The sequence below is a fragment of the Gymnodraco acuticeps genome, unplaced genomic scaffold (genome assembly GCF_902827175.1).
Source record: "Gymnodraco acuticeps unplaced genomic scaffold, fGymAcu1.1, whole genome shotgun sequence".
Lineage (NCBI taxonomy): Eukaryota > Metazoa > Chordata > Actinopteri > Perciformes > Bathydraconidae > Gymnodraco > Gymnodraco acuticeps.
Genome location: NW_022990238.1, coordinates 2,348,226 through 2,363,455, shown reverse-complemented (window position 1 = coordinate 2,363,455; position 15,230 = coordinate 2,348,226). Strand labels below are relative to the sequence as shown.

Below are 15,230 nucleotides of genomic sequence, written 5' to 3'. Positions count from 1 at the left end.
TTTCAAACCTTTATTTATACAGATAAATCCCATTGAGATCATTGATCTCTTTTTCAAGGGAGACCTGCTCAAGTAGTTCCACATGAAACATAAAAACATAAATAGAACAACAAAAGGACATCATACAGCATCATTTACATAATTATCCACATAAACAGGTACCAATAGCTTCCGATTGAGTATCATCCAACCGAGCTTTAAAAACATTTAGTGGCACCAGATTGTTCAGTTTCCATTTAATTTGCAGACTATTCCAAGACAGGAGCTGCGCATCTAAAAGCTGTCTTCCCTAAGACAGTCCTAGCAGTTGGCACATTTAATAAAACCACAGCATTCGATCTCAGGCAGTAGCCACTTACAATTTTCCGTGAGATCAGGGAGCAGATATAAGATGGAAGTTTCCCTAACATGGCTTTGTATATAAAAATGTACCAGTGACTGAGCCTCCGTACAGTTAGTGAAAGCAAACCAGCCCTTGCATACAGGGTACAGTGATGGGTTAATGCTTTACAGTTTGTCACAAATCTTAGTGCACTGTGATACGCAGCATCTAACTTGACCAGGCAATTGGCAGGTGCATTTGAAAGCAATATTTAAGCCCTACATGTCACTTATAAGTTGCCAATTTAGTTTCCCCGGAACAACAAATTCAAAATATTGCTGTAATTTGATGTTAATTTTTCATGTATTCATTTCAAGTTTTAAGGTTTTTATATTTTAGTTCACTATTATGCATTATTGCATTCAGCACATGCATGTTGGTATTACATGTGATACTCATCCGTGTTGTCTTCTGGATGTTGCTTCAGCAGCTTTTTGTTAGGTCGAGATTCATGATATAGGAAGATGCAAGATCCCAATTTCGCAAAAATGTCTATACATAATACTTTAGCAACTGCAAGAAGATAGCTTAGGCTATACACTGTGGATCCTGATTTATTTTTTGTGAATACAAACATTATTTTTAAATCTCTCGCTTATGTTATGCAAACGTTGTGTTCTGTAATTGTATATAATCTTTTTTTTAAATATATTGTATATCCTATTTACCAACATAGTAAGACTTAATCAATTGATATTTTAATATAAGGGTTGGGCAAAACATCCAAACCTATGTAATCGTACTGTAACTAGGCTACACAAATACATTATTATTTTATATCCTGTTAATCTATCAAAGTCTGAGTTTATACGCCTAGAAATATAAGAACTGTATTTAAGTTGAAAATATATGTGTGACATCTAAAGAATGAAATATAATATGAACTATTTTTAAAAAAAAAACATTTTAAATGCGTACTGTGGGGCTGATATATCTTAGAAATAACTGCCATAGTGCTACATGAAGGTCATCTGTGTGTAACCAGCTCTGTGATAATCAGCGTTAAAGATATGCTTGTGTTAAAGCTCCTCAGCTCACAGCTGCAGCAGTAAGGTAGACTAATTAACAAAGCGCCACCATGTGCCTCCACAAGGATACAGCTGCAACAGCTCTTCGTGTTTCCGGGTGCACAAAAACAAATTCGCTGCTCCCATTTTGTGGCTGGCAGGTTATTACTGCATGAGCGTCACAGCTTCTATTAAAATAGGTTAATGTGGTGTATTCTCCTGTACTACCACTGTTGCTAACCAACATGGTGATCAACACACGGTTAGCAGTGGTGTGTGTGCAGTGTGTCCCAGAATGCCCTCTCGGTGTGCTGTTGCTGTGCAGCTCTGCCAGCCCGTCAGCTGATCCTCTGTCCTCTTATCGCAGCTGTTTGAGTGTACTGTAGTCCTGCTTTTTATTTACTACACCAGTGTCAAGGTGCAATCTACATGTTGAGGTTATTGCTTTAACATATATTGTAAAATGACTCCTGTGTGTATTGCATTATTAGCATGTACCTATTTGTTACATATATTAGGGATCTTTAAATATGTAAGGGTTAAATCTAAAGGCGCTCTTTATAAAAAATATTCTTGAAACAAGTCAAATGAGGGGAAATATACGTGTGATTTATATGTTATTAGGTTATTACCGACTGGGGGATTCGTGGATTGCTTTTATTCCACACTGCATCGCACATTTAATCGTAAATTATCTGCTAATGTTTCACTGTAATTCATATTAAATACATTTAACCCCCTTTTCAGCCTTGTGCGCTGTCTTGACGCTGTATCTCTGCGCTAAATAGTCCTTTGTTTACATGCAGTCCCTCCTCTCTGCGGAAGGAGGCTTTTGGAAGTGCAGTGTGACTCCTACCAGCTGTTTCCCGCCTTGAAAGCCATCCGATCAGCTGCATACACACACACATGCACGCGCGCACACGGTCATGCAGAGGGAGAAAGCAGAGGGGAGGGAGAGAGAGAGGTAGAGCCACACACAACGAGGGAACCCCATCAGCTGGAAGTCGAGTAACATTACAACTCTCAGCAGCCTGAAAAACTACTACCTTACACAAACGAGGATTCATATCTTCTTTGAGGATTTAACCCGCGTCGGATCACGGGATTTCTGCTCTCTAAGCATATTATTTTTTCTTTTATTCAACGGAGACTGTTGCCTGTTTTTTTTAGCAGGGGGGGCAAACTGGCGAGAGGCGAGCATGGAGTATTTCATGGTACCAGCTCAGAAGGTGCCCTCTTTGCAACATTTCAGGAAAACGGAGAAAGAAGTGATTGGAGGTCTTTGTAGGTGTGTATACATGCGCTTCAGCCAGCATGCAGCTGTTTTATTATTACAAGTCATCTGTTTGGAGTAGACGGCGATGAGGTAACATGCTTGAACTGATCTGTTATTGTGTACACGACCCACTCACTGGGAGCTGCGCGCATTATTTATCACCGAACACTTGAATTATGTTGCTTCTGAGCAAGTGGTGGCTCCGTCTCAACCCGCAGCACCCCCCTGTGATGTTTTTCTGCACATTTTGTTGCGATATCGTTGTATTTTTGTGGCTAACTAACATAAACCACGTGGTTCCGTGCACACCACGCTGCTACTCTGCTCCAGAGCGCACCCCTGCTCTATTTATCCTCAAATCACCCCCAGTGTCGCCTATAGGTGCTGTGATTTGCATAAGAAAAGAAAAGATAACACGAGCGAGTGTCATTCAGTGTGAAAGGGTCTAGTTTTGCCGCACACGTCGTGCGTGTTGCCGATTTGCTCAGAGCGAGCCGAAGTTATTGTGGGTAGTGCGGCCATGCTTGTGGCTTGTGCTAAAAGTGATGAGGGGGTCTGGCGTGTTTCCTGTTTATGGCGCCGTTTTCGTTTACTTCTAATGTGAAAATATACATATAGTTTGTAAATTGCCCCCATTTGTCGTGGCGATAGTTTAACGGGGGTTTCTGTGTGTCTTGGTCGTGCTATTGAGTCACCTCCACTGCGTCTTTTCATCCCGCACCTCTGCCATGCTGCCTGCCGCATTGTTATAATGGCGGAGGACACGAAAATCTGCTCGGAGCACGGAGCTGTTGTCGGGCGCTGTGTCGACTAAGGGGGTTTAATGGTTGGGCTTTTTTATACATTATCTCCCGTGTGTCCGGTAAACGGACATTCAGCGTTAGCGGGGAGGCAGGATAAAAAGTGGTGTTATTAATAAGGGGGTGTGTATGTCGCGGAAGGCCATCCATACGTCCGCAGCCCTGTTTGAAGAGGGAGGCGGAGTGATCTGCTGATGGATCTTAGCAGTGACGCGGGCAGTGTGGAATATGTAGTCCTGTTCGTTTTCATTAATTCCTCATTGTGAGTCTGCGGAGAATTGGTAAACAAAAGAGGAAAATCTACCAATAGAAAAGGGACATACTTTGTAACATAAGTATACATACTTACAAGTATTACGCTTAAAAAATCATAAATGACTTCTGTTCAGTATGAATATTAAAACTAAAATCAATTGCTGGCATACAAGTTGCAGTCTCATAACAATATTATGTTATCAACTAATAATATTCCATTATATGTGGATGATTAGTTAGTTTATAAAATATGAGAAATATTGTCGAAAAATGTGCAGACCTATTTCCTAGAGATGATGGTGATGTCTTTGTTTGTTTTTTCACAAGAAAAAACATTTACATGTCTAAGATTTAAGAAAAGGGAAGCAGCAAATTGTTATATTTTTTACGCATGAATCTTTCAAAATATCAAATTTTGCTTGTGAAATGACACATTACAAAAAATTGATCAATACAATTTCAATATAACTTTCTGATTTCATTTTAATAATTCATCAACCAATCATGTGGATTTATTGTACTATTCAGCTGTATTTAGTTTCCTGGCACTATGACTCCTGTTTTAGGCTTCAATCCACATGGGACCCAGTCTTTCTCCTGGTTAGTGGTTGTGCCTGTGTGATATGGTGAAGTCCAAGCACAGTTGGTGATGTTTTGGCAGTGGATGTGTTGGCTGGATATGCCGCTGCATTGCTGGTACGTGTGCCTGTGTGTGTATGCACACACACTCCTTTTCCTCATCTGTGTCTGCACAATTGTTTCCACTGAGGCAGCTGAGTCAGTACAGATAAGCGCTTGGCTAGAGAGGGTCCCAGAGATACTGAGCTCGATACAGAGGTTGTAAGAGGAAGTTCGCTCAGAATTTCCCCTCAACTGAAGCACAGCATAATGGCAGACCATGTCGTTGGGATACTAACAGGTTCAATGCTGCTCTTTTAACATCCCAACTGGAATTATCAGCAAAGGTGGTGCCACTGTAAAGATGTTTTACCATGTGTGTTGCTTGAAATGTGTCCTGTAAAATGTCAGTCCTGCTTCAACATCAGGAAGAATTCTCCCTCCCTAAGACCTTTCACAATCATAACATTATATTGCACAGCATACATATTAATGTGTCACTTTAACACCTGGTAGAAAATGGCACAGTGATGGAAGAGCAGCCTTCAGCATGCATGAAAATATGGAATTTAACTTTATGATGAACGCTTATGATGCTATAAATTACATGAAAGTGTTTCACTGTACACCCTGGAAAGTAGTTATTAATCGACATAAAAATTAGCTCTGAAACGTAATGTTATTTTAAAACTGAGTGCATTAATAACAATTGGATAGCAATGTGTCATTCAAGGATCGAGATCAAAGATTTTGACTATATCTCTTGCTGTCTTTGGATTAGGTTGAAGTTCACTATGTATGTTTTATTTTGTCATTCTGTCCAACTAATCACTGCCCTTCTCTTCTCCTCCCCGTAGTCTGGCCAACATTCCTCTGACCCCAGAAACAGCCCGGGACCAAGAGAGGCGAATTCGCAGAGAGATTGCCAACAGCAACGAACGTAGGCGTATGCAGAGCATCAATACTGGATTCCAGTCTCTTAAAACACTCATCCCACACAGTGATGGAGAGAAGCTCAGTAAGGTGGGTCATAAGAGAAGTTTGGGTTAGTTGAGGCGTTATATGGATCTGTAAGGCGCTGAACTCAACTTTTATTATTCTTCTCATTTCCCCAGGCTGCCATACTGCAACAGACAACGGATTACATTTTTGCTTTGGAGCAGGAGAAGACGCGGCTATTGCAGCAGAACAATCAGCTCAAACGAATCATACAGGTAAAAATGTCACCGTGCCAAAGGTGAAAAGGCTTCATCGTGATTTCTGTCTTTCAGTATCATCAGTCTATATATTTATCTAAAATGGATATCTGATTTCTGTGTGCTCTCTCTAGGAGTTAAGTGGTTCCTCTCCCAAGAGGAGGCGTGCAGAGGAAAAAGATGAAGGGATTGGCTCACCAGACATCCTGGAGGAGGAGAAGACTGAGGACTTAAGGAGGGAGATGATTGAGTTACGGCAGCAGCTGGAGAAAGAGCGCTCAGTCAGAATGATGCTAGAAGATCAGGTAAAATGAACAACGGTTAACACAATTTCTGACAAAGTCTGTGTCCAGACAAATACACTGGCCAACATAGTTCTGTGTGTTGCTAACTCACACTGTTATCCCCTGCTCTGTGTTTCAGATGCGTTCCCTGGATGCCCAGTTGTACCCAGAGAAGCAGCTAAGGGTACTCCCCGAGCAGGAGCCCCAGAACAAGAGCCTCGTCCATCTGCAGCAGCACAAGCTGGAGAGGGACCTTTCTCCAGACCACATCCCACAGGTGGATACCATTCTTTATATGTTTGACTCGCACATTAACTGTTGAATCCTTCTGAGCATTACCATGATGTAGTTACATTTTTGTAGTTAGTTATCTTCCCTAAGTCTTATTTAAGAATCTGTTTACACATTTAATGCTGAAACAAAACATTTTGGAGCTAAAACAGGCATGGGGTATTTCTAGAAGTATTTTTCATTAAATATGTGCCATAGACATAGACACCAATACATCTGTCTCTGACTGAATGTGTAAAACATTTAATAATGTTAGGATTTATAACACTGACATATACAAACACATCTAAACCAAACAATACCCTTGGTTGAAATGAGCCAAATATATCAATTAGACCCTCCAGAAAAACGCGGGCTAAAATCCTTGATTATGCGATCAAACATGCGGGGTTTTATGTGATTTCATGCGGTGAAATTGCGGGAAGTTGTGAAATATGCGGAAAAAATAAATATTGGGATGTCTTATTTATTTATTCTCTCTCACACACAACCTGCCACTAACGTTAAACCCCTTTACTATTCAATTAAACACATTCAATGTTTATTTATTGTATAAGCAATTGGGCTATTTTAATCACACTCTCTCTCACACACACACACACACTTCTCCGCCTCATTCTGTTTTCATTTATTACATTACATTACATTGCATTTAGCTGACGCTTTTATCCAAAGCGACTTACAATAAGTGCATTCGACCAGGAAGACACAACCTTGAAGAAAACAGAATCATATAAGTACATCAGGTTTCATAGAGCCAAACATTTCAAGTGCTACTCAACTGGCTTTAGATAAGCCAGTCCTTTATTAGTATATAAGTGCTTTGTTAATAAATCTATCGCTCGAAGTGGAGTCGAAAGAGATGAGTTTTCAGTTTGCGCCGGAAGATGTGCAAACTATCTGATGTCAATGGGGAGCTCATTCCACCATCTTGGAGCCAGGATAGCAAACCCACGTGTTTTTGCTGATGGGAACTTGGGTCCCCCTCGCAGCGAGTCGTTTGGCTGATGCAGAGCGTAGTGCACGCGCTGGGGTGTACGGTTTAACCATGTCCTGGATGTAGGAAGGGCCAGATCCATTCGCAGCATGGTATGCAAGTACCAGTGTCTTGAAGTGGATTCTAGCAGTTACCGGAAGCCAGTGAAGGGAGCGGAGTGGTGTGGGAAAATTTAGGAAGGTTGAAGACCAGACGAGCCGCTGCATTCTGGATGAGCTGCAGAGGTCGGATGGCACATGCAGGTAGACCAGCCAGGAGGGAGTTCCAGTAGTCTAGGCGTGAGATGACGAGAGCCTGGACCAGAACCTGCGTCGCTTTCTGTGTCAGCTGAGGACGTATCTTCCTGATGTTGTAAAGCGTGTATCTGCAGCAACGGGTTGTAGCAGCGATGTTTGCAGTGAAGGACAGGTTGTTATCTAGGGTCACACCCAGATTCCTTGCAGTCTGAGTCGAGGAAACAACTGAGGTGCCGATGTTGATTGTTAGGTCAAGAGTGGGACAATCTTTTCCCGGAAGGAAGAGCAGCTCAGTCTTGTCAAGGTTGAGCTTGAGGTGATGAGCAGACATCCACTGAGAGATGTCAGCTAGACAAGCAGAGATGCGTGCGACAACCTGGGTCTCTGAGCGGGGAAAGGACAGAATTAATTGGGTGTCGTCAGCGTAGCAGTGGTATGAAAAACCATGCGGGCTAATGACTGATCCGAGCGAGTTTGTGTACAGGGAGAAGAGGAGGGGACCAAGAACAGAGCCCTGAGGGACCCCTGTAGTTAATTGACAAGGGTCGGACTCAGACCCTCTCCAAGTCACCCTGTAGGTACGGTCTTTCAGGTATGAGGTGAGGAGGGAAAGTGCAGAGCCTGAAACTCCAAGTTTTTGGAGCGTGCGAAGGAGGATCTGATGATTCACCGTGTCGAATGCAGCAGACAGGTCCAACAGGATGATGACAGAGGAGAGGGATGCAGTTTTGGCAGTGTGCAGTTCCTCAGTGACAGCAATGAGAGCAGTTTCTGTGGAGTGACCTGCCTTGAAACCAGACTGGTGCGGATCCAGAAGGTTGTTCTGATTGAGATAACAGGAGAGTTGTTTAAAGACAGCGCGTTCAAGTGATTTAGACAGGAACGGGAGTAGAGAGACAGGCCTGTAGTTTATAACATCTGACGGGTTGAGAGTGGGTTTCTTTAGGAGAGGGTTTACTCTTGCCTCCTTGAGACTGTTTGGAAAGTGACCAGAAGTTAGAGAAGTGTTGATTTACTTGTTCGTTATCTGACCAGCTTCAATCTTGTAGGCTACTCACCTCGTTTCTTGTAGCCCTCGAAAGGGTTTTGGAGGTCGATGCCTCGGTGAACGTGAGTTGTTTGGCTTTCTTGTCCACAGCAGCAGAAAGCATTTTCGAATGTTTGAATGAATCAAAGTGGGTCGTCACCGTCGATGTTCTCTTATGCTCCAACACACAGTTGCACGGGGTGCAGAATAGTTTCCCCCCACTTTCGTGCAAGACATCGGGGTACTGCTTTGCCCGGTCTTTAGCAGAAATGTTCGTCGGTAAATTAGATGGATTCGATTTTTTCATCTTGGTGTTTTCTCTCTCGTGTGAGCTCCACACGTTCGCTCTACGGTGTTGTTTACCTTCTGTGATGCGCGAGCTGATGACGTCGTGTCATCATCACTTCACGTCAAGACGAGTTAACTTTTTTTTCTTCTCAACTTTGTGTGGAAAAATGCGGGGATTATGCAGCCTTTTGATAAATATGCGGCCTTTTAAAAATCTGCGCCATTTTGCTGATTATGCGGTAAATTCTGCGATTGCAGAATCGCGTTTTTCTGGAGGGTCTAATCAATACTTACTGTAGGAATTATATGTTTAACATAAACATATTTTTGTACCATATCAAGTAAGATCTGAACTTGATACACAGACTTGGCCTCTTTAGTCTAAAATACAATATGTCTGCTGGCTTCATATTCCCCTCCTCCTTCTTATGTGTAGTTGTAAAATGTTTTGGTTTTCTTTGAATCAATGACGCATATTGCATTTAAAACACTTACACAAATAATCTCAGTGTACTGTGGATGTCACACTGACAGTCCCAAGTTAGAGCTGTCAGCAGCTAAGACACATTTACAGTGTGTTAAATGAGCAGCTCACAAGTCTTTCTGCCCGTCTTCCTGCCCTGAGAGTGTCGTGTTTCTGGATGCTTACCCTAACTGAACATGATGCCAAATCAATTGGCATATGCTGTCTGCCCATCCACCTCCTGTGGCAGCTGGGCGTTGGTAGTGAAGACGATTGATACACTCTGCATTAGTCATGTGACTGTTTGTGACTCCCCAGGCGATATGACCTCAACTCAATATTGCTATGAATAAACAGAATTACCTCAGTAAAAATGAACTCTTACCCAATTGCATCTACATTTTTGTTTGGATCATGGTTCCAAAACAACTAAACATCTTGTTTGCATGTCACAATTTTACCTTACTGAATTATTGAAACTGATACCTTGAAATAAAGGAAATATGTATGCATCAGACTTTTAATCAAAAACAAAATAGGCATATTTGTCAAAACTACATCTCACGGTTATAGGATGTTATTTCGAGTATCACTAACTTAAGACTGTGAGATGTGTTGAAAGTCCTGGAACAAGCTAATAGGTGCACCTTGAGGTTAAAGGTGGGGTAGGTAATTTTGGAGAAACCAGCTTGAGTGCGCTAGAATTTGAAAATACACAGCCGGAAAAAAATCTGCCACTTCCTTACAGAGCCCAACACACACGAACGCGCACATGACCAATGAGGGCACGAGATAAGTTTGTGCACAGATGGAAAGCTGACAGGCAGGTAGGCCATCCAGTTATTTTAGCCGGGCCGGCTAAAATGATTGGTCGTGCTTTTTACAGCACTACGGCTTCCACAGATGAACATTTTTTTATGGATTTTTTCATCAAAAGCACTTAAGATATTCATTGCTATCGGGATGTTAAGAGCATTCTATGGAATATAACAAAAAGTGTATCTCGAGCCGGTTTCTCAAACTTACCTACCCCACCTTTACCTATGTTTGCGGTCTCAAACTAGCTTTGTCATTTTATACTTGGAGATAATTATTAAAAAAACTAAATATGTTTTAATTGCAAATTGTACAACTGCAGTTTCTGTGGTCTATACAGATCTACTTCATTTCAAGCGTGTTGGTCAAGCTCAGAGTGATCGAAAGCACCCTCAAAAGACAGAGGGACGAAACAAAGGACAAAAATGTGGTTGACTTATAGATTTTAACATCTGGCCTGGCTAATATTCAATATGCTGCCCAGCTGTTTTCTCAATTATGTGTGCAATAGTGCCTGTGTATGTGCTATTCCTTTAATATACTCCTAACCATAATCATTTATTATCACAGTGCAGTGTGGAAAAGAGAGTATTTTAAAATGTTCCTCCTTTCTACCAGGTGTCTGCCCCCTCTACCCCCCCTGCCCCTACACATCATGCCACGGTCATCGTCCCTGCACCTGCCCAGCCTCCACAGCCCCATCATGTCACTGTGGTAACCATGGGCCAGACATCAGTAATCAATACAGTGTCCACATCTCGGCAGAACCTGGACACCATTGTTCAAGTAAGACGAAAGTCAGACACAGAATTAAGACTCATTTCTTGTTGGAAATGTTCTCAGATATGAACACCAGAGGGTGCTGTTGTCACTGACATCACTTTCGTCTTTCCCCAGGCAATCCAGCACATCGAGGGCACCCAGGGGAAGGGCTGTGCCGGCGAGGAAGAGCAGCGGAGGGCGGTCATCGTCACTTCGGGTCGCGGCCTTTCTGACGCGGCAGGCTCAGACACGGCCTCAAACAGTGACGGGCCCGATGACTGTTCACTCCCCTGAGTTATTCCCTGACGTCTCGCACGCCATACACCTCCGTACATGTACACACACACAAAGCCCAAGCAGAAACGGGCTACAGGAGGCTTCACACCAACAGCACTCTTGTTCATTGGACATTATTAGGGCTGGTAGACAGATTGAAGCACTCGTTTTTGTTTTTGTTTCAGTACACTCTTACATGTTTTACCGTGATAGTCAGCCTGAATATGTTTACACTTAGACACTCATACGAGCAGTCTCTTCTGCGTGTTTTTCTCTGCTTGTCTTAACATTCTCTGCTTAGCACCCTGATATCTCACAATCAAATAGATCACTGACTGATCTATGAATGCTTCGTAAAACTGGATACTAGAATCTCTGCTTAACATCACAATTAATCACCATGACTGTTCTCTTTATTCGGCCCTGAAGTCATTTGACTGATCCGCAAACAGGAGACAAAGTTGACGAAGAGCCCGTCACCACCCAACACTAGAGCATTTTAGTTTTAGATTAACCTCTTTTAAACCTTCTTCTCTGAGTTGAGTTCTGTCTTGAGAGACACTGTGAGCTTGCAAAGCTGTCTCATAGAATCACCTTCTTTAGGTTTCTGGATCTAAGAATATAATGTTTTGTGAAGTCTCCTTTTCAATATTTTGTTCCTCTAAGGCTCCCTCAGCCAGCAAATTAAGTGATTGTACTGGAAAAACACAATTTAAAAGCTGTTTTCATGGCTAACTGGTGCCCACAGAAAATGAAGCTCGGGAGGAGAGAGTGCGCTTACTGGTTCACAGCTCTTCTCTTTTTGTGTTTGATTGTTTGTTGCCATTTTTACTGGGCTGGGTTCCCAGTAATCCCACATATGTATTTGGCATGTTCTTCCTTTTGCTCATGGCCTGACAAAAAAAGATCAGTGCATTTCTTTTTTACACCCTCCCCCATTGAATTTAAAAGCACCTGGCTATAGGTAAATAAGCTAATCCGTGGGCACTCTTGAGTGATTTCCACTGGTGTATGTGTGTCCCATATAGCATTTTGAATCAGCAGTTATATCCCAGACTCTGGCAGTCTGCAACAGCACTGCAATTGCCTTGAAATGAAGGCATTTGATGTGTGTATGTGCACACGACACACATATAAAACTGACATACAATCATTTCTTTGCTCAGTCTTAAGGGCTGGTTTTATTAAGCCCTTAATAATGTAGTTAGCTGTCCTAATGTTAGGGCATCTATCAAAGCAGAGTGTAATTGCCCTGTGAAATAGCTTGAATGTGCCATGGAGTTGACATATGCATATCCGTGCATAGATCATATGCTTTTGCGTGCTTTATGTTTATCCTACCATGCTATTTACATGTTTCTGCTTAGATCATACTTTAAGTGTTTCTGCCTGGTGCTGTTGGTTTTCGGCGTTCAGACATGTAGCTTGGATAGAGGCAGCAGCTTGCCTTACTAATAGCCCGATGGTGCAGGGAGGCACTGTGAAGCCAGCCTTAACACAGCCATGGGGTCTGAGAGGCAAATCTGAACACTTGATCTGGGTCGCTTGGTGGCCGGTGGAATTGGTTTTCCTTTGCCTTCCCAAACAGGCTTGCAAACACCCAGGTGTGTTGGAATATACAGTGTATTTCCAGTTTTTTTGTCTCTTCTTTTTGTTGTATTGTGTTTGCCACAAACCGGGCAGTTGTACTTATTACATTCAAGCACTCCCCAGTTATTCAAAATGTATCCGAATACTGACTGCTGGTTAGACTTACATGTCGATTTTCAACTGTTGTCCCGTTAGTGTTCTCTACTAAAGCCAGATTTCAGATTCATTGGGGAAAAATTCCACAATGAATTTTGACATTCCATACATTTTACACATTTTTCCCTATCAGGTTACTTTTCAAAAGTGAACCCTGGTGTATTTAGAGATTACATTTAGTGCTTTTGACATATCATGCTATTTTAGAATCGCATTTAGGGACAAACTCCTTATTAATATCCCCTGCATGGATGCATAGATGGAGCTTTGAACTGCTGGACAGATAATGTGTTCAATTGAACGCAACTCATCTATCATGATTTATGTCATGGAATTGCCCTTTAAAGAAATATTGATGTCAGCTGCACTAAAAAGAGCAACGTGTCTGTCAAATCGTGGGACATCTCCCTGTCACTATGGGCAGGGGATTCCTATATGTTAAAAATGTGTTTTGCAAGCTTTGCTTTTTGTAGAGCCCGTGCTTTTTTTCTCTGAGTATTTTCATTTATTCGTTTTCTGCTGAAAACCAGAACTGTTTTATTTCCAAATGTGTTTTAAACTTTGTTCTGTGTGTTAGGAAATGTTAAGTGGACATATCAGATGAGTGGGGTGGGCCTGGGGATCATTTAATAGGGTCAACATTACAAAGCACTTACTGTACTATGGAGTTGGCCTCTTTCTTTTGTATAAAGGAGCTTCTCCTCAGATAAAGCTCTTGAGGTTATGAGTAAAAGCCGCACAGCTGTGTCTCCCCTTCTCCTTCATGTCAAGACCTCCTACATCATTGTCCTGTTTGACCATCACATTTTTAGCAAAATCTTATTTAGCTGTCTTATTTTTTTCTATTTTCAATATCTTTTGTACCCCGTTACACATTTGATGGCTCCCTCATCTCCCTTTCCATTCGTCTGTTATCTGTATCTTTTTTTGTTAGACCTGTCAGTGCTTATGGTCGTCAAGAAGCTATTTTGTGTTTTTTGTTTTGTTTTTTAAAGAAATGTTTTGGGGATAAAGAGGCTTGTGCCTTTGTAAAGACAGAATAATAAAGTTTGTACTTTGTTTTTTATGCATTGGGCTCCTAGTGTGTGACTTTGTTTCTCTCTTTTTAAGTCTTTGAAACAAGTGTTTCACTCCAGTTCTGAGTTGATAACGGTTATCATAGCACGAATAATGACATAAGCAGCTGAATTTGTACCAGCTCTGGTTGTGGCTGGCCATCACTCAAGCAGTACAGTTGATGTCCAAGTGTCTATTCCTGATTGGTGGCTGCGATATTGAAGCCCCACCTCCCTCTCTTGCTCAACAGCTCATCGCTAAATTAAGATCCACCACGTCCTGTGACAGTTAAAATGTACACAAGGGACAGTAGGTGGCATCTCCTGCCACTATCCCCTGACATGCATTCATTCATTCCAGGCCTCATGTTCACACCCTCACACATTTATCCAGCAAGACCTCAGGTTTTTGTGTCCAGAGTCTAAACCATACCTACTTTTGTTTTGTTTCCTATAGCCTTGATAGGTAGAGAAAAACACAACTTTTGAGGAGTTTGGAGAAATGGATAGGCAGATGTATTAAGGGATTAAGTAGTTCTTAAGAGGGTATTTAGACACATCCAAAGCTCCACTTTGTAAGGTAAAGGTGGTACATAGTACTTAAGAACCTAAGCACTATGTACTAACATTGATAACATATATCTCCCTTAAAGGGATAGTGTAAATGGAACCTCAAATAGTTTCGTTTTATCTTATATACAAGCATAATTACGTACCAAAACAATCACACCTGATTAAAAAAATATAATAATTGCCTTACGCATGTTAGAAGCACTTTATTGCAGCTTCCCCGAAGTTTTTTAGAAACGAAATGTTCGACTCAGCCAAACCGGAAGTGACGAAAACTCAGGAAGACGATACGATAACAAACTATGGCGTCTATGCAGAATGAACGTGGAAGGGCAAATATACCAGACAAAGAAGAAGGATTGTACGAGGTATCCAGTGATGATAGCGAGTCAGAAACATCCTCTCGGCTTTCCTACGAAAATGTCGTTTTAGGAACTGAATCTGAATCCGGTTCAGTAAGCGACGATGGTGACAATATTGAGCCAGACGATGGACCATTACGTCCTTATTTGTTCGAGCCCGAGCCCGAGGTGATGGTTCACGGCATGGGCAATGGCGAGGATGACCAGGAGCAGGCGCCAGATGATGCACCCCTGCACAAATAATCTTGACTGGTAGGTCCCTAAGCATAGCTCACGCATCTTAAGATCACCTGTAGCCTTTACAAATATGAATCATTGTTAACCAGTTAAGCCCGAAGGTCCCCCCAGTGGACCCCTCCCACAGTTGTTTTCCTCTCACATGTCTCAGGGCTTCTTAACATTTATGAAACTATTAATGTTTCATACCCTTTTAAAGGTAAGAAACTCCGCTAACTGACAATAAGAACAATTGTTAGCTAGAAAAAACACAAGAGTAATACCAAGCCTTTGAATTAGCATTGAG

General features: G+C 41.9%; 1 protein-coding gene across 1 annotated transcript; it reads left to right on the top strand.

Annotated features, from left to right (window-relative positions):
- Window positions 1-2,298: 2,298 nt before the first annotated feature.
- Window positions 2,299-13,790, top strand: tfap4 (transcription factor AP-4 (activating enhancer binding protein 4)). The gene is made up of 7 exons (XM_034220207.1): window positions 2,299-2,677; window positions 5,196-5,361; window positions 5,454-5,552; window positions 5,669-5,839; window positions 5,958-6,095; window positions 10,555-10,722; window positions 10,834-13,790. Exons 1-7 carry the CDS (start codon window positions 2,589-2,591, stop codon window positions 10,990-10,992), a joined length of 990 nt encoding a protein of 329 aa, XP_034076098.1. The 5' UTR covers window positions 2,299-2,588; the 3' UTR covers window positions 10,993-13,790.
- Window positions 13,791-15,230: the final 1,440 nt, after the last annotated feature.